Source organism: Saccopteryx leptura, chromosome 10 (assembly GCF_036850995.1).
Source record: "Saccopteryx leptura isolate mSacLep1 chromosome 10, mSacLep1_pri_phased_curated, whole genome shotgun sequence".
Lineage (NCBI taxonomy): Eukaryota > Metazoa > Chordata > Mammalia > Chiroptera > Emballonuridae > Saccopteryx > Saccopteryx leptura.
In genome coordinates this window covers 59449964-59473474 of record NC_089512.1, presented here as the reverse complement: position 1 = coordinate 59473474, position 23511 = coordinate 59449964, and the positions used below count along the sequence as shown (strand labels likewise).

General features: G+C 42.5%; 2 protein-coding genes across 6 annotated transcripts in view; one reads left to right on the top strand and one right to left on the bottom strand.

Annotated features, from left to right (window-relative positions):
- Positions 1–23511, bottom strand: part of CACNA2D3 (calcium voltage-gated channel auxiliary subunit alpha2delta 3) — a 1028076-nt gene that overhangs the window by 146410 nt on the left and 858155 nt on the right. The window lies entirely within an intron of this gene.
- On the top strand, positions 1946–11577 carry LRTM1 (leucine rich repeats and transmembrane domains 1). 4 transcript variants are annotated; one of them, XM_066350334.1, is made up of 5 exons: positions 1946–2407; positions 5059–5655; positions 8231–8407; positions 10691–10818; positions 11001–11104. In XM_066350334.1, exons 1-5 carry the CDS (start codon positions 2401–2403, stop codon positions 11049–11051), a joined length of 960 nt encoding a protein of 319 aa, XP_066206431.1. In that variant the 5' UTR covers positions 1946–2400; the 3' UTR covers positions 11052–11104. The 4 variants fall into 4 exon arrangements, with proteins under 4 accessions (XP_066206431.1, XP_066206430.1, XP_066206428.1 ...); XM_066350333.1 differs by having other exon boundaries at positions 1947–2407; positions 11054–11189; XM_066350331.1 differs by lacking the exon at positions 10691–10818 and having other exon boundaries at positions 1952–2407; positions 11054–11577.

Sequence of the window (23511 nt, the reverse complement as noted above, 5' to 3'; positions counted from 1 at the left end):
CTTTATATCTACTCGCATCTGTCTATGTTTATTCCACCAGCTGCATGAGCTCACTAATTACCTTTAATCATACTTATCTGAATGCATCTTTATCTGCACATACATCCTGTATGCAGACAAACTAAGTGCTGGAAGGCTGAGCTTGGGAAGAACTTGGAATGGGTAGTCTGCACTTCCTCTGTCTAAGACGATCTCTGCTACCAGCCAAAGGACTGCGGGGACCTGGTTCAGGAGAGTGGGGATCATGTCAGTGTCCAACAAGGTCAGGTGCAGTCTTCTCATGGGTGACGGGGTCAAGATGAAGAGACGGTCAGCTTGGACTCGGATATAAGAAATAAGAATTGCTAAACAGCACACTACAAACTGGTGAGTTCACTGAAGACCGAGAGCCACCGTGCTATGTCTTTTCTGGTTCCCTTGGCCTCTCACTCAGACCAGGGCTCCATGGACAAGTGGATGCTGAAAAACAGCCTCCTACATTTTGGCCACTGTCTTCCTTTTAAAGAGATTTAAGGTTCTAAAGGTACATGTTTCATACTACTACGCCACTAACTTTATTTCAGATCTACTACTCCACTAATTTCATCAGACACCTGGAGAAAGACAGGTTCACAGGTTGACAGGAGTTACTGGTAACTTTCTAGTTCTTAGAGTGAGTGGTAGGTTCACAGGTATTTGTTATACTATGATGTTAATGACCGAAGGCTATGTATAGGCCATTGATGGTCATGTATCATCAAAGAATGATTATTGTTAAATTCTCTGCACCCAAAAGTAGACCAGCAGGCCAGATGGTGGGGAGGAAAGGGCGGAAGGATAGAATAATTTAGTCCTTATTGAGTTTTAAATGGCTCTTTGTTGTCTGCCCCTGACTTTTCCCCATTGTGTTTGCCATGCCCAAGGAAAGCTGGAGGACAAAAGATGGCAGCCAAGTAAAGCAGATTTTTCAGAAGTGGCATGATGAGTACATCGGGTTCCCTGAGACAGCACAGGGCTTGGCCAAAGGAGAAGGGTTCCAAAGAACAGGCTACTGAGGACAATCACAGTCTGATTTTTCTATTTCATTCACAAGGGGTTTCTTCTCTTGGTACCACCAGAGTGGCCTTGGGAAGCAAGGACCACTGTTATCCCCATGTTACAGAAGAGGCTACAAAGCTTCTAGTGCACAAGTCACAGAGACATAGAACCGGTGAAGGCTGAAGCTAAATTCAAATCCAGACTCATCTGATTCCAAATTCCACACTCAGCTGTCATATTGTACTGGCAGAGGCCAGGGAGTCCACACCACCTCCAGATAAGCATGTTTGTACCCTTACCAGTAGTCCCCATGGGCACACAGAGCATTTAGCATGTTGAAGGGCAGCTCCAGGCATCCCCACCACAGCAAATGTCAGGGGATTTGCACATTCAAAGAAATGTTCCAGTGCCTGGTGGGAAAGTTCCCAACAGCTTCAATTAGAGAACACAGTTCATTGATGCCCAATGCTCACAGGGGCAGCTTTATTGTTTTATATCTGAAAAAATAGGGAAATGATGAAAGAGTGAAAAGTTATTTCCAAAGTCACATGAACCAAAAGGTCAGTCCAATAGAGGTGGAATTGGTAGAAGTGGGGGGGGGGGGGCAAGCAAAGGAGCAGCTGAGAAGTATTTGTGGCACCAGGGAGAATAGATTGTGATGTCCACTGAAGGAAACCATGGCTATGAATTTCAGGGCATCAAGGCCCTGTCAACACAGCTAATCCCCACGGATGTTGGCTGAATAAGCCTTCGGTGACCAAACAAGTGCACTGTGGAAACCGTGTCAGCCTCCAGCAGGCCAATTTGTCCTCATATTACACACTCCGCTGGCTCTGCTGCTAGACCCCCAGCTCGAGGACCCACGGCAAGCGTCCCTCAAACCACCGAGGGTTGACACAGCATGGTTGTCATGACACAGCATGACAACAGAATTCAGAGACCACGACCGGATTAAGAAGGCAGTTTTATTTTGGTGCCCTGGACTTCAAGCAGATTAACTAATCAAAAAGCCTGAGCCATCGGGGTCAGGTTTGAATGCTACAGCTGTTCACCGAGGTTTGACAAATATTCTTTCTGTGGCTCGTCATCTGAATGGGAAAGGCAGGGATGATCGTGGGGAGGTCAACACTTTCAGAAAGACAAGGGGCACGGTCAAAAGATCTTCTAATGGAAAACAATGCCAGCCAGATGGAGAGAGGGGAAGGACTGCTGAGATAAATGGTCTGAAAGCCACGACTGTTTTTGCACTGAAGAAAAGCCCGGGCAGGACTCAGAAAGAGTGAATGAAAGCTGGACTCTGGATGGCCATGCCCTCAGTCTGTTGATCTGCAAATTAATAAAGTGGGCTGTGAGTTCGACACCGAGGCCTGTGGAGACTCAGCCATGAAAGGTGAGCGACGGCAAATCCCCTCTCCCCTTAGAAAAGTTTCCTAAGAGTAGAAGGGGGGTCCCCTCCAAGAGGTGTCTGTGGGAAACTTCTTTTCAAGTTGGCTTTCTCTAAAGACCACACAGATTTTTTTTAAATGTCTCTGATGGGAGAATTTATGCTTGTGTCATGCTGGGCCAGAGGCAGGGCATGGGGATAAATGCACCCAGCCACGATCAGATATGCAGTTGGCATGTCATAGGACACTTCATATAAATCAACATGCTTCAAGTTGGAGTTCATAGATCATCCCCTTCAGAGGAGGGTAGAGTGGGACAAAAGAAAGAATGAACAAATTGGCTACAATCTCAGAAAGACTAGCTTTTCATGAGTAGACTAGTAGGTTCTGTGGAAAACATTTTCCCTTGGTGAAGATTTGATTTCCTACAGCCAATTAATGCTCGAGACCCACAGCTAAAGTGCAGAGTGTTGACTCATCTCTGATGGGGAAATGTTTGGCTTTGAGAGGAGTCATTTAGGTTATTTGCAAAATTAAAGACAGGAAAACAAGAACTTTGCTCTTTTATATTTGGGAAGAGGGAAGGGGACTGTGATATCCTGCATCCGTGGCTAAACTACATTGAGCAGGACCTCCCTCCGAAGGCTCTCCAAACAGCTTCCCTGTTGCCCCCAAATACTGTTCACATCGGTAGGGAATTCAAGGGACAGGTACCAGTGCATTTGACAGCCACATTTTTCTTCCCAGTTAAGGCCAAAAACAAATGAATAAACAAACAAAAGAACCGCATTCAAGATAATTTTTATGAGTAGATAATTATCTTGAGTTTTCAATATAATTGTGTGGTCTTGTGAATTCTTCTATCAATATAACAAAATGTCTTTGACAGATGTTTGCCAATATTTTGAAATTCAAGTCTCAGGGTAAAAGAAGGGAGTGATACAGCTACTCTGGAGAAGGATCTAGCGGTATCTAAGAATGCTCACCATCCTCTCTGACCCTGCAAGGAGACTGCTGTTGATTCCAGAGACCCTCCACCGCAGGCCAAGGAGCTCTGTGCACGAATGCTCTTTGCAGCATCGTTTTAATGAAGAAAACTTCAAAACCTCAGATCTGCTTCAGCAAGAGAGTAGCTAAATAAATAATAAATGGCATGGCCTCACCATGGCATATTATACAGCAGTTAAAGAAATGAATTAGCTCTCTATGTAGCCATATAGATAGATCAGTTCTACGTAGATAGAGTAAATTGCAGAATGAAACATGCTGATGATTATATTGTATTTATGTAGGTTTTTAAAAACTATAAAAAACAGTATTGTGCATGTGTACATGTGTGTGTGTGTCTGTGTGTGTAAAAGTGTTTAACAGGCAGTAGAGCACAGCAGGTTAAGATTAAGAACCCTGACAGGCTCTGGAAGCAGACCATCAGGGTTCAAATCATAACTCTGCTATTTACATATGTGTGACCTTGGGCAAGTGATTTGAAACTATTCTTGAGGTTATTCTCTGTGCCTCTACTAGTATCCCCTCAAAATGAGGATAATAGTAGAATCAGAACCAGATTTCAGATTTACAAGATTTTGAGGATTAAATATATATGGCATAGATAGATAGATAAATAATCTATATCTATCTCTCTATCTCTATATATGGCAGTTAGAATGGTACCTGGCTCAAACCATGTGCTGTGTGGTCATTTACTCTTGTTGCTGTCATGAAGGTCTGTTTTTAAAAGGCTTAGTGGGACACCTCCATATGGTGAGGGAGGAGAAGTTCGTGCCAGAAAGCATGAGTTGTGCTAATCAAAGGGAGTACAACTGTATCAATAATGCATGGTTTCTTTGAGCTAGAATAAACAAGAGAAGGAGTATGACAACCCCTGAATGATGGGGTTATAGGAACATGACATGGATGTTTATTATATTATTCTAAAGTATTTCTGTATTTTTACAGAATTCTTGAATATAAAAGGGGGTCATTCATGGAATTATTACATCTGCAAAGATGGATGTCTATATATAGGAATGCTTTAGACCTGCCCTACCCAATATGCTGTCCACTGACACCATGTACCTATTACATTTAAATTAATTAAAATTAAACACAAATGAAAACTCAGTGCCTGGGCTGCCATTGTCACATTTCAGAGCTCAGTAGCACACATAGCCATCGGCTACCAAACTGGACAGCTGATATGGGTCGTTTCCATCACCACAGAAAATTCTAATGGACCACACTGATCGGGAGTACACTTGTCAGAAATATGACTTTCTGATCTCCCTGTCACTCCTCCACACTCTGGCCCAGATAATTCAGCTGTCCCTTATGAAGGGCATGTGCCTCAGAAAGATTGATTCCCCACCTTTCTGTTCAGCACACTAAAGCCTTCCATCTTGTGATGTCTGAGTGTTGGAGAAAGCATCTTTTCCGAGGCTTCTGACAATGTTAGCACAAAGGTCACAATAGTTACAGACAGTGGGGGTATACCCAGTCCAACCTAGCTCTACAAAAAATAGTGAATGACAGAAATTCTCTTTCAGGTGATGGAAGGTGTTAGCTGGCTCAGAATCACACTGTCTGTAATTTCAAAGGGAAGAATGAGGGCACTGCTTACAAACTGGTTCCTATCCCCATTGCTTTCTGTTTGTCGTAGGTGAACTGCTCCTGCTTTCCAGTGTGGTTTTCCTGCTCCCGGGGCTGGGTGGCTGCCCAGAGAAGTGCCAATGTCACTCGACCTCAAATTCTGTAGACTGCAGCCGGCAGGGTCTGGCGGAAGTCCCTCCCGATTTGCCTCCTCAGACTCTAACTCTGCATTTACAAGATAATCAGATACACCAGCTTCCAGCTTTCGCCTTTAGATCGGTGCCACAGCTCACGACCTTGAACTTGTGCAACAATTCCCTTTCAAACCTGGCCCCTGGAGCTTTCCATGGACTCCAGCACTTGCAGGTCTTAAACCTAACCCAGAACTCGCTGCATTCCCTGGAAGGCAGACTTTTCCACTCCCTCCCACAGCTGAGGGAGCTGTACTTGTCATCCAACAACATCAGCCGCCTTCCCACCTCTCTGGGTGAGCATTGGGAGAACCTAACCATATTTGCGATCCAACAAAACCAGCTTCAGCAGCTCAATCGAATGCTCCTAGAATCCATGCCTAGCGTGAAGCTTTTATTTCTCAAGGACAACCTTTGGAAATGCAATTGCCACTTGCTCGGTCTTAAACTCTGGCTGGAGACATTTATCTATAAAGGTCAGTAATGTCTACTTGGTACACCCCTACCCCCACATCTATGTGTTGCTTGTCTACCCTCACATCTTGTGTTACCTCACCTGTTCTCTGCATTAGAAAGAATGTTGAGTGTGCAACAGACTAGTATAAGCTTTACTCACATTGATATCATCTCACAGTATGGCAGAAGAAGCAAGTGAGTCATTAAAGGGTGTTTAAATTCAGGTATTTGAATTCATTAAACTCCAAAGTAGCATCAAAGTCTATTTTCACATGTGGCCCAGCCAGGGCATGGCATGTCTCCTGGGGAGTTTTCCCTTCAGTGTCTGCCTCTACCCCTTTGACAGCTAGAAATCTTCCCTAAGATTATCCCTCTGCTTTAGCAAGTGCCAGTTATTGAAGTTGGATGCCAGAGGACTCCATCCCTAAAGTTACCATTTCTTTAACCAGATGTCAAAATCAATGCAAGAGGTCCTAGAATATTAAAGATGAGGGGGTCTGGGAATCACCAGGGATCAGCAAATAATAGTATGATGACCAAATCCAGCCTACCTGCTGTTTTAGTAAAGAAAATTTTATTGGAACACACCCATGACCATTTATTCTTTGTAACTGTTTTGCACAATAAGGGCAAACTTGAATAGTTTTGACAGTGTATGTAATGCAAAACTTAAAATATTTACTATCTGGCCCTTAACAGAGAAGTTTGTCAGCTCCTAACTCAATACTAGCTTGTTACCAATGGAAAACAAAGGCCCAGCAAGGGTCAGCCACTTGCCCAAGGTGACAGAGTGGAAGCTCAGATGAAAACAGAATGAATGGCTTTGAGAATGAATGGCCCTATGTTCTCTCATCTCCATCCCAGGGGTTCATTCATTCATCCCTATACTGGAGTGCCTCTTAGGTACCAGGCACTTTTCTAGGCACTGAGAGAAGGTAATTAAACAAGAAAATCCCCATCATCACAGAGGTTACATTCGGATAATAGAAACAGATGTTAAGTAAGATAACAAATACCCACGTTCAGAAAGCAGTCAGTGCTATGGAAACAATGAGGCAGGGGAGGGCAGAGGGAGTGAAGGGATGCGGGTTCTATTTAGACAGGAAGGACAGGGAAGGCCTCTGCAAGGTGGTGACATGGGTGAGCAGAAGCTGCACAGGAGGAATGAACCGTGCGATGACCGATAACCGGGCGAAAAGACAGCAAGCGCGGAGGGCCTGACGGGATCAAGTTTGGCTTGACTGAAGGGAAGGCGTGTCCGGAGCAGAGGAAGGGAGGGAGAGAGAGAGCAAGATGAGGCCACTCAAGTACTCAGGGGCTGAGTCAGGTAGGAATGGGCAGAGCAGGCTGAGACGTTTGGATCTTATTTTAGGTGAGATAAAATCTGAATTTTAGTGAGAGGAACAATATGATCTGGTTGCATTTAAAAGGTCGCTCTGTTGACTCTAGGGAGAGCCAACCAATGGCTTCCCAGGAAGAAGAAGGGGAAGGAGGAAGAAACTGATTTCAGTCACCCAGGGAAGAGATGGTGGTGTCCCAAACCAGGGTGGGCAGAAGTCATCAAGGCTGGGAGATATCTGGAATACTGAACTGACAGAAACTAATGGGTAGGACTGGGAGATGAAGAAAAGGGAGTAATTATGGGAAATTAACATTTTCTTCCCACAGGAGTAACCAGACAAATGCCGATAGCTGATGGGGCAGACTGGGGTGTGGGGGACCTGGGAAGTGGGTGAGTGTGTGTGAGAGGTGCTAAATAAGACTTCAGTTTGGGGAAGGTCAATATTAAGATACTCATTTCATATCAAGGGAAGATGTTAAATTGGTAGGTGGACATTTGAGCCTATAATCCAGGAAGTTAGCAGAGCTACAGTCATGAACTAGGCAGAGTTCAATGGTTGCGGCCATCAGATGGCTGGAAGTGGGTTAGAGCAGTGGTTCCCAACCTTTTTGGGCCACGGACTGGTTTAATGTCAGAAAATATTTTCATGGACCAGCCCTTAGGGTGGGACGGATAAATGCACAAAATAAAATTATGCGACCGGCGTAAAAACTGTGGTATTTTAAAATATAATTGTTGAACTTATGAGACAAGCGTCCAGAGTGAGTCTTAGATGGATGTAACAGAGGGAATCTGGTCATTTTTAAAAAATAAAACATCGTTCAGACTTAAATATAAATAAAACAGAAATAATGTAAGTTATTTATTCTTTCTCTGTGGACCGGGTTGGTCCGGGGGGGTTGAGGACCACTGGGTTAGAGCACAACATGAACTCAAGTACACAATGCCGAATCAAGGTTCCCTCTCCGCTATGTGAAAGCAAATAGCTCACCACTAAGCAGCTAATCTTCAAGTTGACCTGCAACAGGGGCTGTCTATTGTGGTACAAATCTTTCTTGTAAGAGGTTAGAAGTAAAATTTAACATGCAGTGGGGAAGTGGCTTTAGCTATTGTGTTCCAATCTAGATGTAATGGTGAGCATGGGCCAAACATCATAAGAAGAGAGTTTTCATCAAAGAGCACTTCTTGACAAAAGTCACATAGTTCCCAGAAGCAACATGGGACAGAGTGGCACTCTCTATGTTCTGCCACAGATTCGCTGGTGATCTTTGGACAGTCACACCCCTCACCAGCTCTCGGGGTCACCAGATGGACACAGCAATGGAAAGCCAGGGAGTTCCTGAGACCTATTCTGTCCTCAGATCCTGTGACTCAGGTCAGCGCCCCTCATGGCAGAGCTGCCCAGCACAGACCACAGCCTTTCTTGGAAGGTAAAACTGATTTGGGATAACATCTGGGTGACCCAAAATAACTAGGAAAAAAGCCCCAAATGGATGCTAAATATAGGAGACAGTCTGACTACTGATATATTGAATAAAGGTACAACAAGGGACTGTACTGGTCAAGACCTCATTAACAAAATGATACATAAATAGATACAAACACTAGCAGTATTAGTCAGGACAGGTTGATGGATATGACCACCATCTCAGGGATGTGCACAATAAAAGGCACTCATTTCAGAGTTCAAGGCAACTGGGGGAAGAACTGGGGTCTATGTAGTCGTTCAGGGACTTAAACCCCTTCCAGCTTTTGACATTGCCAACTTGACCACGTGGCTGCTAAGATTAACGCCAAATGGGAACAAAGTGCTTGGAGGATTAAGCAGAGGGTTTTGTGGCCTAGAAGTGACATTCACTGGTTCTAGTGGCCAGAACTCAGTCACATGGCCCCACCCAGACCATAAAGGGAAGGGAAATTTCAACTTCCTGTGGGCTCAAGAGCCAAAACACATGCTTTGCCGAATACTTAATAATGTCTCTTCCACAAAAACATGTGCACAGACTTTGTAATTAATATTCCACTCTCTCCATTCAAAAGTAACAAATCATCTTTGTGCTGACAGATAAATGTATTAGACATTTATTCTGGGGTAGGGATTGTGCTAAATACTTGACATACTTTACCCAACTCAGTCCTCAGAGTGATCTGGGAGATGAATTTTATTATCTGCCCCCTCCCACTTTCCAGAGGAGCAAGCAGAGGCACAGAGTGGTCAAGTAGTTTGCTTAGGATTGCACAGCTAGGTAATGGTCAGACTCAAGGTTAACATCGAATGTCTTCCAAGGCCATGGTTAAGAACTACGAGAGGACAGACGGGATAATGAGTGCTTGGCAAGCTGGAACTTCTAGCGTTGTGAGCTTCCACAAATCTAGAAGGGTATGGGACCCTCAAGCTGTCATCAGCAGACGCCCCCTGGGGCAGAAGGCTGGGAGGTGAATCCTGGCTGGGGCCACAGCTGCACAAGAAGAGGCCATGGGGCTCCTGGTGACCACAACCTCTGCTCCCATCCACGTCCTAGGCTCAGCTCTGGGCATCGCCTCCCTCTGGGTCCCAAGGCCATGCCTCTCACTCTCGTATGGAGCAGTAGGAAGCTTGGAACTGGAGGAAGGCAGTGCTTACACCTGGGGTGACTGGGAGCCACCGCAGTCTCTGAGTAAGCCAGCTGGTGGTCCCATGCCAGCTGGACTTCCTTCCCCTGCGGCAGCCTCAGTACTCTGTGGCCAGGTTGAGAATCATTGCTGTTTCTCTAAGCCCCAAACTTCATTTCTATCTCTCTGGCCTTCTGCCTCCCAACAAACTCAAGGGCATGGCAGAAAATGGCCCACAAGGCAGGGATCGTTAATCATGGTGTGGCCTGGTGGCACCCTGGGGTCCCTGGAGCAGCCACCCATCACCCCTGGCCTCCTGCAATCAGCTCAGAAAAGGGGGAATTTCCTCTGTTACCTTTTTGCTTTAGAGGTGGGGCTCCTGTTTCAGGGGCTCACTGAAGAAGCCAAGAGGATCCCAAGAGACCCTAGAAGTTTCAGATGCAGTTCAAGCAGTAGTAGCAAAAAGGGTGTGAGGTGGATTTTGACATAGCCTCTAACTCGGAGGAAACAGAGAAAAAAGTAGCAACAGGCATTGAGGAACAGTGGGAAAAATGGATCAAGGGAGTGAGCTGGGTTTGGATGTGCTCTGTCCACTTATAACCCTGGTGACCCGGGACAAAAGTTACCTGCTATGGCGGAGTTGTGAGGACTCATATAACAGCACTTTACAAAGTATCAAGTTGGATACAATAATGATGGTTTTATGGCAAAACATTTATTCAGAGAAGTTTATTTGCCCAAGGTCACATAGTGAAGTGGTGGTCAAATTTGGCCCAGAACGGAATCTCTTTCTAGAAAAGAATTACTAGGCACCTAACCCTCCATGTTGTCTACATAACTGAGGAAATAATTGCCTTACAGCGAATAGAAACTGGGTCTAATGATCCACTGGAAAGTTCCTACTCACAGTACTAAATGCTTCAAGGCCCAAGGAGACACGCTAATTGTACTTAATCCCATGAACTCTAGGATTACTGCCAAATCTTCAGCTACACAAACCACTCCGGCACCACGACCTCCCATTTGGCATCACAGAAGAGTGTGGCTGGAGACACAGGGTCTTTGTAATTAATACATCGCAACAAAGGATGTTTGTTTTATTTTTACTTTTTTACGTGTAGACTTCCAGTGGGAACGTGGTACAATAGGTGTCTGTGTGCAGAGGACTTGTTGGGGCGGGAGTGCCTCGGGGGGCCGCCAGGGTCCTCCACGTCCGCTTCTGCGCCGCTCTCCCCTCGGCGTTTATAAGGTAAAGGTGACCTGGCTCCTAATGAATTCTCGGTCATACATAATTGCCAATTTAGTGTGTGGCATTTTTAGCATTTGGCCAATTTGGAAATTCTAAAATCATAAAATATGGTTGTTAAATTCTCTGACTCCAGAAAAAGAAAAAAGGTGCTTTATAAATTCCATCTGCCTAACATTTTGCAGGCTGAGGATTCGGAGATTCCGTTGTTCTCATCCTTTGCCTTTGCTTTGTGAAGGGGGAGTGCTGGACAGCGTCGTCTGTGCATCGCCAGACACCTGGCAGGGAGAGGACCTCCTGAAAATCCCCCACGAGCTCTACCAGCCCTGCCCTTGGCCCTCTTCAGACCTGGGTTCTGCCCACCGGGCTGTCCCAAGGCCCCCCGAGAGCCACAGCACGGCGGAGCAGGACCACGCGGAGTGTGGGCTCAAAGCCAAGCCCAGGCCGGCCAAGCTGCGTCACGCCGTGGTCACTGTCATCATCACGGGGGTTGCGTGTGGGATCCTGTGTCTCCTGATGTTGGCGGCTGCGATCTATGGCTGCACCTACGCAGCCATCACAGCCCGGTACCGCGGGGGACCCTTGGCTCAAACCAATGAGCCTGCGAAGACAGAAGGAAAAGAGCTTTTTGACAGCTCACCAGCTTGAGAACTTTCCACTCAAACAGGAATCATTACTTTAAGCCAGAAAAGCGTGTCTGAGTAGGGCTGATATGTTCACTGTTACCGCCTCATTTGCTTTTTCCAAGAAAAAAAAAAAAAAGGATATATCTGTTAAAAAAAAAAAAAAAAAAAAAAAAATATATATATATATATATATATATATATATATATATATATATTCCTGGGAAGAAATTTATGTTGAGATTTTTAAAATACTTTAGATGAAATAGAGATGACACTTGTGTTCTGTGCCTGAGAAGTTATTAAGTTATTCTATGCGGGAGAAGGCCATCGCACAGGGAAAGGGGCGGTGCCTCTCTTTAAGGTGCTCTTCCCTGCAGTACGGTGCTGTTACAGAGCACTGAAATCCAAACACGTGTGCCAGTCAGCATTCCTGGGAGCTTTATGGCCCACTGGAAAACTGCCCAGTTGTGAGTGCCTGGGAAGAAGCTGGTGATCTTGCCCAAGGGGCACAGAATGCCTCTATAATTCAAGTTCATGCTAGTTCGGTGATACTTTTAGATGTTGTGTATGTTATATATTTTATGGGAGCGTCTGTTGGTCGGGAATTTCGTAGCTTGCCACAAGAGTCAGATTATATTTAATTTTCTAAATCAGAAAACCATTTGGGGCTTTTGAGGCCACAGAGGAAGAGGAGGGTTTCATGTCTGGGTAATGGGACTCAGGCCCAGAGTCTGGGGAAGGTTTCTGAAGCAAGGGTAAATAACATAAACACACACAGAGAAGAAGGGGAGCGGAATTCAGGGCACACGTTATTGAAAGGCCATGTCCACCAGGCACTTGGAGCCTTCCTTATAACTCACAGCAGGAATAAATTTCGGGTGGGCTGAGAGCGAGATAATGGCTGGTGTGTATCTGCATCCACATCCATGGTGCACAGACTTGTACAACCACACCCACACGTAAACATACACGGAGCAATCAGTTTACCCACTAATGAAATGCAGCCGCGGCAGGGTGGAAGCCAGCAGCTGTTGACCACCACCCAGATTGTCTACTCAACACTCTGGGAGAGGAAGTAAGAAGGAAGTCTGAAGAGAGTAGGAATTATCAAGAGACTAGAGATATGCGGCAGCAGCCATCCTGAACAGTCTTTAGGCCATGGTTTAAAAAATCAGGTGTGGCTTGCTTTACTCCACAGACACGGTCCTGAAGAGCTGCATGCAAAGTGAATTTCTGTAAATTGAATCATCATTTTAATGCAGCAGGGGAGCTTGCTATTTAAAGGAACCTTTCATGGAATCTTTCATGTAATGACAATAATTGGCTCCAGACTTATGCATTTTGTAAATTTGCATTTTTTCATGCCAGGTTTTCTTAAAGTGGAATCTACCTGCTCTCCATCATGATGCCCCATCTCTACTTAGTCACCTGTTAGTATTAAAATCACTTTACACAGAAGAGTTAAGGACATGTCAAAAGCAGGCAATGGCAAAACGAGAGCAAGCTATCCCTCCAGAGGCCTTGACAGACATTGTTAATCAATCCCAGCACTCTTCCTAACTGAGCCTGATGCACCCCAGATGCCTTCTTAAGACAGCACTGTAGGCAACCAGAACTAATCAATTGAAGTTGGTTCAAAGGATAAAATGCATTTGCCATTCAGAGTACTGGCTCTACACCCATTCCTTCAGGCCATGTAAAAATTGGTTTGAATCCTAAATCAGTAGTGCATTCCCGGTCGTGAAATGTGAATGGGAGGTCTGCACATGCAGGGGTATTGTCTCCGTCTGATGTGGCCAGCGCTTTGCCCAGCAGTATAAGGGGTCAAGGAAGAGAGACAATGAACCCACCACAGCCTACCCTGCAGGACACACACCAACGTGCCCTAATTGCCACAGAGGCCCTGCCCACAGTGCTTCACAAGTAGTGTGCCCCCCTCAACACACACGCCCACCAGCTAATGATGGACCATCTTTTTGGAGCAGCAATTTTACCAAATGATTTTTCTGGGGGGGGGGAGTATAAACTTTGATGTTAATTTTTCCTGAATATTAAAATAAACCTGGATATGTTATAGAGTAGATTGGAAAATTAGCATGGATTTTAAGATCAAAAAGAGACCCCAGAGAAAGCCAGCTGTTCCATCCCAGTCCTGGTGCCTCCCTTCCGTTCTGTCTGGTGCCCGCATCAGTGGGCGAGGCTGAGCATCCGGTCTGAGGATGCAGTGAGAAAACCTTTCTTCCCCTCGCCTTGGACTGTGAGTCCTTGGCCAGGAACATTTTATGAGAGAGGAAATTTAGAAGATCTTTTAATATGTTGTCCCCATTTCACCAAATGTTTCCGGAGCTCAAACTACCTACCAGGCATAGTGAGAGTTCTCGTGAGCATCTGTCATGTAGTACTGGTCAACGCCCTGTGAGATACTTGAACAGATATTATGTAAGCCGGGGACAGCTGAGGCCAATAATGCATGCTTCCTTTTACTGCTATGATTTTTAAACTTAGCACAGGGCTCTGCCAGAGGCTCTGGGACACTGCAGGCCAGCCCACATGATCACATAACAGGGCATCCAAAACACTACAGAAAACCCAGGTCTTATTAGATGTATAAGTACAGATGATAACTCAGGCAAACAGATTCCTGCTTTATAAATAGTCGCTAAGAAAAACGATTAAAATGGTGCACACATATATTCAGATTTCTATCTTTTTGCCTACAGTCGCTACAAACAGCAGTTGGCAATGAAAATAATTACTTGCCATGAAATGTCAACAGCTTCTCAACACAGAAAAATATAAATCAAATTGTTTAGATTAACAAATGCAGAGTTATCATTTTTTAATATGAGAAATGAAATGTTTTAACCATAAAAAACATCGTAGATGAAAGACCCAATTTGCAGCGTATTCTGTGAGAACCACAAATTATCTTTCACAACCACCACTGCTCATGAGGGGTAATTTGCAAACGCCTCCCAGATTACTTTCAGCTGTTTATTGCCGCTTTCTTGTCATATTCACAGCTTCCTCTATAAAAACGGCCTTCCATCAAGAGTCTTACCGAGGGCACATTGTGAACAAAAATCATGTTTCATGTTGATTGTTTCTAAGAAAACCATCTAAAAATACAATTTTTTCACCCTATTTAATAGGACAGTATGACTATGGACTGGTCATTTTTACTTTGCCAGCAATCACAGATTCATAAAAGCAGGACCCAATGTATGCTTGTAGCTTTCTTAAGTGAGAGGCCTAGGAGGGATGAAGAATGCATCCTGCCACAGAGATTGTGGAGAAAGGAGACCTAGGTCAAATATATACCTGAAAGGCTTTTACAAGTAAGGCAAATATCCTGGTCCCTGCAAGAGGAATCTTGTGTCAAGATGTTAAAATGCCAATGGACAACTGGGTGTTTTAATCTTCCTTACAAAAGTGGAAGACTGAAAAGTGATTCAAAGTATCTCCTCCTAAAGATTCATGAAATCAAAACTCATTACTTGAGTTAACCAAGCTATCCCAGAAATAAGACACTCTTGTCTCGGATCCTGAAGATCATACGAAGTGGCTAAGCCAAGATTGAAAAAGAATCTATCTCTAGCACGTACTCATATAATTATACAACTGTTAGGAAGCTAGAAGTTTCTGCTGCAGATAAGGAAATAAGTGTTTCTAGTTTGATCAATTCCAAAAGAGTGTCCATTGCTAAATGTTATTAGATAGAAACTTACTAGCAAATGGCATCAATGGGTTGTGGGTTCTGTGTTCAACTTCAGGGAACTATCCTGTTTTCCCTTCTGATGAAAATGCTTGATTTGTTTGTTTGTTTATTTTTGCATTCATTTTTTATTGCATTTATTAGGATGGCATTGGTTCACAAAACCAACAGGTTTTAAGTGTACAACTCAACAAAACTTCATCTGCACACCACCTCACATGCCCAACATCCAAAGCAAAGTCTCTTGCCATCTCCATTTACCCCCTAGATCTAAGAAATGAAGTCAGCAGAGTAGCAGGATACAAAATTGATATTCAGAAGTCAGTGTTTTGTTTTTTTATACCAATCATGAACTATCAGGAAGAGAAATTAAAAAAATAATACCATTTACTATTGCAACAACAACAACAAAATAAGATATCTAGGACTATATTTAACCAAGGAGGTAAATAAAAGAAAATTATAAGAGACTGAAGAAAGAAACCAATGAAGATACAAATAAGTAGAAGCATATACTATATTCATGGATAGAAAATATTAACATCATTAAAATGTTCATACTACCCCAAAGCAATCTATTAAAATACCAATGACATATCTCACAGATCTAGAACAAATATTTAAAATATTTATATGAAACCACAAAAGACCCCGAATAGCCTCTGCAATCTTGAGAAAGAAGAACAAAGTTGGAGGTATCACTCTACCTGATATCAAATGATATAAGACCATAGTAATCAAACAGCAAGGTATTGACACAAGAACAGGCATACAGATCAATAAAACAGAATAAAGAGCACAGAATTAAATCCTTGCCTTTAAGGTCAATTAATATTTTTTTTTAAATAAATTTTTATTAATGGTAATGGGATGACATTAATAAATCAGGGTACATATATTCAAAGAAAACATGTCTAGGTTATTTTGTCATTAAATTATGTTGCATACCCCTCGCCCAAAGTCAGATTGTCCTTCGCCACCCTCTATCTAGTTCTCTGTGCCCCTCCCCCTCCCCCTAACTCTCCCCCTGTCCTCCCTCCCCCCACCCCTGGTAACCACCACACTCTTGTCCATGTCTCTTAGTCTCATTTTTATGTTCCACCAATGTATGGAATCATGTAGTTCTTGTTTTTTTCTGATTTACTTATTTCACTCCTTATAATGTTATCAAGATCCCACCATTTTGCTGTAAATGATCTGATGTCATCGTTTCTTATGGCTGAGTAGTATTCCATAGTGTATATGTGCCACATCTTCTTTATCCAGTCTTCTATTGAAGGGCTTTTTGGTTGTTTCCATGTCTTGGCCACTGTGAACAGTGCTGCAATGAACATGGGGCTACATGTGTCTTCACGTATCAATGTTTCTGAGGTTTTGGGGTATATACCCAGTAGAGGGATTGCTGGGTCATAAGGTAGTTCTATTTGCAGTTTTTTGAGGAACCACCATACTTTCCTCCATAATGGTTGTACTACTTTACAGTCCCTAAGGTCAATTAATATTTGACCAAGGAGGCAAGAAAATACAGTGGGGTAAAGACAGACTCTTTAATAAATACTATTGGGAAAATTGAACAGATACTGCAAAAAAAAAATGAAACTAGGCTATCAACTTACATCATACATAAGAATAAACTCAAAATGGATTTAAGTAGTGAAACTGTAAAATGCTTTATTTTTTTTATGCTCAAATTGCAGTGAAGTCTCAAAGAAACCCCCATCCCGTCCAAAGAAGCAGCTTTGTAGTCTACCAGTCTCCTTTCAGTTTCTTGACTGGAGTATCCATGCCTAACTTTCCACTCTGGTGACAATGAATATTGACTTGGGTGAATAGGATGTCAAAACTGCAGAGGCCCATCAAGAAGACCCAGAAAAAACCTGAGAGGATTTGGAATTAGGAAGGTCCTTGGAGAGCATTTAGTCTACACCTGGCAAATTTTGGATAGCTGTGCCTAACCTCCCTACCACTTCAGACATTGCTAACAGATGATAGCAAACGAATCTGCTGAGCCCAGCCAAAGCCTCAGACTCCTTTTAAAACTGCTTTCTAGGTAACCACTACTGATCAACTGAAGTTGACATTAGATTAAGCCTACGTGCTACCCTCAACTAGTTCCATGTTCTTAGTTTATAAATGTGAAATAGAAGCATGGAAAAAGGAAAGAAACTTTTCCAAAGTCACACAGATAATTAATTTCAGGCCTGATAAATGCAATTGCAGGAGCACTGGGTTAGCATGGATGATTCACCCCCACCCCCACCATTCTTCATTCACTCTGTGTGAACCAAAATATCAAGACTACGACGTTATTATATCACTTGGATGAAGACAGTTATAATACCACCATCAACATTTACTGAGCTCACAATTTTGTGCCAATTGTTTTTCAAGCATAATGCTTTCAGTTTTCTAAGCCTCATATTGACCAAAACATCTGGGCATTTTACTGCCACATTACAGATGGAGAAACATGATCACTGGGTTTGGGTCATTTGTTCAAGGCACACCACTAGTAAAGTAGTGGAGTAGGAATTTGGATTCAGGTCTTTCCAAGGCCAAACTCTCTGGGCACTTGTCAGAATGTGACAGGTTTGAAGTAGTCAGAGCTGGAATCCTTCCCTGGCACTGCCAGCACTTAAAGCATGGCAGAGGAAGCAAACCCAACCACCAGCCAGTGTTCCCTGCCAGAGCTCTGGTCCCACCAACACCCAAAAGGCCAGCATAGGAAGCCAAGGAAAAATGGGAAAATGAGGGTTTTTCTATCACCATGACTCTGCTGGGTTGGGAAAAGTTTTCTAAAATCTTTTCTTAGAAGGGGAGAAACTCAACTGCACCATCTTATAGCCATTTTAGAAGAAGATAAAATAGAAACGGCTAATAAGGTGTGTTTTTCATTGAAATATTCATGAATACACAAAACAAGAAAAAAGTTATGAAGATTCTAGAAATTAGAAATACTGGTCAATGATATCCAAGACTCTTGGAGGAATGTCCACTACCTAAAGCAAAGATGTGACCTTCAGATAGATGAATGGAATGTGAAGAAAGAGGAATATTCTCACCTCCTCATCCTATGCTGCTCTCCCTCCTTCTGCGACAATGGGCTTCAAAAAGCAGAGGGAAACCATTTAACCATGTGAGGACAGTTCACTTCCACAACACCTGCCATCAAGACCCTGCTGTCTGCATCCACTAGAGATAAAGAATATCTACAACGAAGCATATACTAAGATGACAGGAGGCGGGGAGGACAATACGATACACACAAGCTAGGGGCTATAGTTTTCATCGACTGTTTCTTACAAGGAATGAAAACTACAGGCTACTTTGGTTTATCTAGGTCAAGTAGTCAGCCTGTCAAGCAGCAAGAGGTGGCAATCTTTACCAATCCTGCAATGCCACACTAAATGGAAGGCACATATGAAGCCTTCCTACATATCAACTAGCCTTCCATCTTAGTCTGCTGGGAGTATCGAAAGCCAACTGTAAGGGACTCTCAAGGGGAACCATTTACCCTTTTCATTGGCAAACACCCCATATTTTAATGATGATTAAAATGAAGAAAGATACCACTTTGGAGCCTCCTAAAAGATACCTAAGGAAAAAAAAATAAAAAAGAAAAAAAGGAAGAGAGGCAACCTTGCCCTTTTATATGCAGAAGAAGCATGAAAGATCTATTTAAAAAAACATATTCCAATATAATTTTTAAAGCTTGTGATTGGATATGGTGCACATCTTCCCTACACACAGCCATTGGCAGATCCAGGTCTAAGACAATGAGGCCCAGAAGCACACAGCCTCAGCAGCAGCTGTCCCGAGGGTTGTGGCAACGGGCGAGGATGCGCAATCCCCTCCCAGGGAAGGAAGGAGGGCAAAATATCAGACAACCATAAAGGAATAACAAATAATAAAATATTGAAGACTAATCACAGTAGGTAATCAGCAAATACAAACAGATGAGTGATAAATCAATATATTAACCATAGTCCTCATCAGAGGTGCAAAAGAAACACCATAACATATTGAATCAGTGAAACTGAATATACACTATGGAATACTCACTCCCAAAATACAGAAGAAAAAAAAAATAAAAAATATGAAAACAGTACCTAGAAACAAAGGGGCAATCGTAAAGAACCAATAAATGGATAAGTGGTTTTCTTGATAAACAGAACATGTCACACGGAAGGAAATAAAATCTGAAGGGATTCTCCTGAACTAAAGAAAAACCCAAGTTACATAAATCAGGAAAAGTTCATTCTAAGAAAGGCCAATGAAAACAATATCAAAAGTTAGTCTAGGTTAGTGTGTGGCACATGGAAGTCTCCATTGGTATAAATCAGAGAAAAACAAATAAAGGAAACAAATAGATTCTGGTAAAATTTTTAAATTTAAAGAATACATTAAAAACTCTAAAATTTAGAAACTAAACAAGTAAAAACAAACCTTCACGAGGAACCAAGCTGAGATTGTGATTCTCAGATCTATAAGGGCTCAGGAAGCATGATACCTACACGTTGCTTTTGGAGAAAAAAATCAAGACATATGTATTTTAATGGATCAAGGAATGAATTACAAAAATCAAGAGGAAAGGGTAGGGGGAAGAAGAGTGTGAGAAAAACTTAAAAAATGTGGCAGTCATGCCATTAGCATGCCAGGATAATCACTAAAATCGGTTAAAGTCAGAGTGAAGTCTCAGTGGTTTTGCTAATATGGCTACCAAACAATGCAAAGTCACTAATTTAACAAATTTCTAAGCACATGCTTCATGTCAGGGAATTTCTTAGTTTCAGAGAACAAAAATAAAAAAGTATATTTCCCATGGAACTTAATTTCTAGCAGAGGAAGAACACAAGAAAATTGAAAATATATCAGGTGGTGAAAAAGCAGGTAGGAGGGACAGAGGGTCCTAGAAATGTGGGAAAGAAAGGGTTTCTACTTTATTTATGAAGAAAATATTTGAGCAGAGACCTGAGGGAAATGATGAAGCCAGTGATGAAGAGATCTGGAGGAAAACTGTTCCAGGGAGAAGGCAAGCAGGTGCAAAGGCCCTGAGGTAGAAGCAAACTTAGTGCGTCCAAAGAGCTACAAAGAGGCTGTGTGGCTGTGAGTGGAAAAAAGGATAAGTGGAAAGAGCTAAGATTAGAGATAACATTCAATGATTCCCACTTCCTGTGACTTATGTTCTTGTTTAATCACCTCTCCTTTTTTCTTTTGCCAAAGAAATATGAGTGAAGTAATGTGTGTCATCTCTGGGTAGAAGCATTTAATTGCTAAAATAAGGCACCTAGAATGTTGAGTTAACACTTGTAGTAATATGATAGCCACTCATGAGACTCACCTGTGTACTTTTGGAAAACAAGAGATAAGCTTTTGTTGTGTTAAGTTGCTGAGATCTTAGGGATCTTTGTTGCTGCATGTAACGAATTCTATCCTGACTAAGACACCATGTAGTGTACCTGAAGGAGAAAATGCTTCTATTAATAAATATATTTTTGTGGCCCATTTCATCAACAAATATTTTGTTATTAAAATTAAAAGACTTCTATTGAATATGAATCTATTATTGACCCAGTATTTAGTCTCAAAACTTTGGCATCGTCACATTTAAAGATTAAGTTCTATTGATGTCAGAAGTGGAAAGTCGAAAAACTGAAAAACAAAAGATTATGGTTCTAATTCCTGTTCTGTAAGTTGCTAGCAGATATTTGGGGCAAGAGACTTACAATCTTCTGTAAGAGACTTCTCTGTTCTATTTTTTTTTTTTAAATGAAAGTTGGGCTGTGATATTTGGGGGGGGGCTATGATATCTTAAAATTAATTTTCAGCTCTAATATTCTATGGCTTATTGAGATCTTTCTCAAATGAGATTGTTCTGTTTTGCTGTGTAATCCCCTTTTCCTTAGGGGAGGCTGAACCTAGTGACATGCTCCTAACAAAAGCAGAATCTGGCAAAAGTGATAGTATATTACTTCCAAGATTATGTTATTCTGGCTTCCATCTTGCTCACTCTTGTTTGTTCTGATGGAAGTCAACTGACACATTGTGAACAACCCTATGGAGACATCCATGTGACAGCAAAGTAAGGCCTCTGGCCAACAACCAGTGAGGAACTAAAACCCTCAGTCCAACAGTCTGGGAAGGAACTGAATCTTGCTGATGATCTCATGAGCGAATGCGGAAGCCCTTCCTCTGCTTGTTGACACTTCAGATGAGACCAGAGCCCTCAATGACACTTTCACTGCAGCTTCATGGGGACTGCAGGCTGATACCTTGACTTCAGCCTTTGTGAGTGACCATGAGCCACAAGACACAGCTTCCTTGACCCTATGCTTCACCCAGATTTCTGACTCACAAAAACTTGAAGAAAGTGAATGTTGGTCGTTTTAAGCTTCTAAAATATTGAAATAGTTTGTTCTCTCTGCAACGACAGGTAACTAATGCATGGAGCATTGTGAGAATTTTGACTTTTAACTCTGGGTGAATTGGGAAGTCAATAGAGTTTTGAACAGAGGAGTGACGTGCCATTACTTATCTTTTAATACAATTGCTGTGGCTCCTATGAATAACTGATTGAGGGGACCAGAAGTAGAGGAAGGCAATCCTGGGAGACATACGGGTGAACTAGCCCAGCAGGGTAGCATTGGATGTACTGAGAAGTGATCAGATTCTGTACATAATATGAAGAAAGGATCAATGGGATTTATGGATTGATTGTGGGTAGAAACAAAAGGGAAGAGTCAAGAATGACTTCAAGATCCTGACTCAAAAAAGAGTAAAAAAAAAAAAAGGTTTTTGAGACAACTAGGAATTTAAACACTGACAAGGTGATAGGTAATTAGGAATTATTATTTTTAGATGTGGTAATGGTATTGTTATGTTAAAACACAAAGAAGTTCTTATCTTTTAAAGATGTATACTGAAATATTTATGGATGAATGATTTAAGGACCAAGATCTGATTTAAACTACTATGGATGATGCAGAAGTGTATTGGGGGTGGAAGGGCACAATGGCCATGAGGTCCTTAGCTCCTGGACTTGGGTGAAGATACATGGAGTTCATTTTTTTTGTTTGTTTCTGTTTATTTTTGAATGTATTCAGTGTTACCCAAATAATTGTTTTAAGAAATGACTCCAAGTTCTGTGGACTTGAGAATAACTAGATAACTAGAATTACCTAGCTTACAAGACTGTAGAGGAAGAGTGGAAGGTGAGGATATAAATGGAATTGGGACTTCAGCTTGGAATGTATTGCATTTGGTAGGCCTGTGGTAGAAGGAGTAAAGCTGTTGAATAGTTAAAGAAAGGGCAAGTGAGAGACGTCTGACTGGTCACTTAAACGCCATGAGTGGCATTTAAAGCCTTGAGAGGAGAGAGAAGGCACAGATAAAGACTCGTGGGGCTCTGAAGCATTTACAACGAGGGAGATGAGTGGAATCAGCCAAGGAAACGAAGAAGAGGTAAGAGCCAGGTAGGCACTACTTCAAGGAGAATGGGATCAACATGTCAAGAGCTGCTGACAGAGCAAGAGAAATGAACGTCTGAAGTTCAATGTTGGATCTGGTTATGGGGAAGTTATTAGTACCTTTGATGAGAAATGTTTCTCTTTGGATAAAACCTGAATGGAGTGGGTTCCAGAGAGAATGGGAGACAGGAGGTGGGATAAGCATAGATCATAAAAGGGTAAGAAACACATAACACAAATAAAATTGCCTAATAAAATAATGTTGGCTTAAAAACCCTGAATATATCACCAAAAAATCTGGAAGAAGGTGGCAGAAGGCTGGTAAAGCAAAAGCATATAAAATGGTCATGTATGACATCTTCACTCTGAAATTCCCTTTCATTTTCAAAGACAATAGCGCACTCCCATCTGCCTGAGCCTGGCCACGTATAATTTGGCCTTGAAGTAGGAACGACACTCAGACACTAATCCTGATCATGCAGATCTTCTCACACAGAATAGAACCCAGGAGTTCTTGGTGAGTTCAAACTTTGGGAGAACGTGGGAATCAAAAGCCTTTGACCAGCACTGTCCCTTTCCCAGCAGAGACTGGCCAGAGCATTTTCCATGAGCAAGGACGTCTACGGACTGAGCGTTGAAGCGTCTGTGCTCCTGTGCAGACTGTTGTTGCCCGCCCTTCTTCCCAGGCAGGGCAAGTGCACGGCAGCTCATTTATCCTTTGCTGGCCTTTCACTCAGCATGAGTCACATATATTCTAATCTCAACCGAGATCAAAATCTCAACAAGGTCACTAGGAGATTTGCCTGGATAAAGGTGGCCAAATAAATCACAAAATCTCTTATAAGCCATGTTAAAGGGGGAAAAAAATCCCAGCAACTCTTTTCCACCA

Bases quoted from the DNA above. Each gene is read 5' to 3' on its own strand.
- LRTM1 (XM_066350331.1), top strand. The intron at 5,656-8,230 runs GTCAGTAATGTC...GTTCTGCCACAG, and splicing joins GGAGACATTTATCTATAAAG to ATTCGCTGGTGATCTTTGGA. The intron at 8,408-11,053 runs GTAAAACTGATT...TGCTTTGTGAAG, and splicing joins ACCACAGCCTTTCTTGGAAG to GGGGAGTGCTGGACAGCGTC.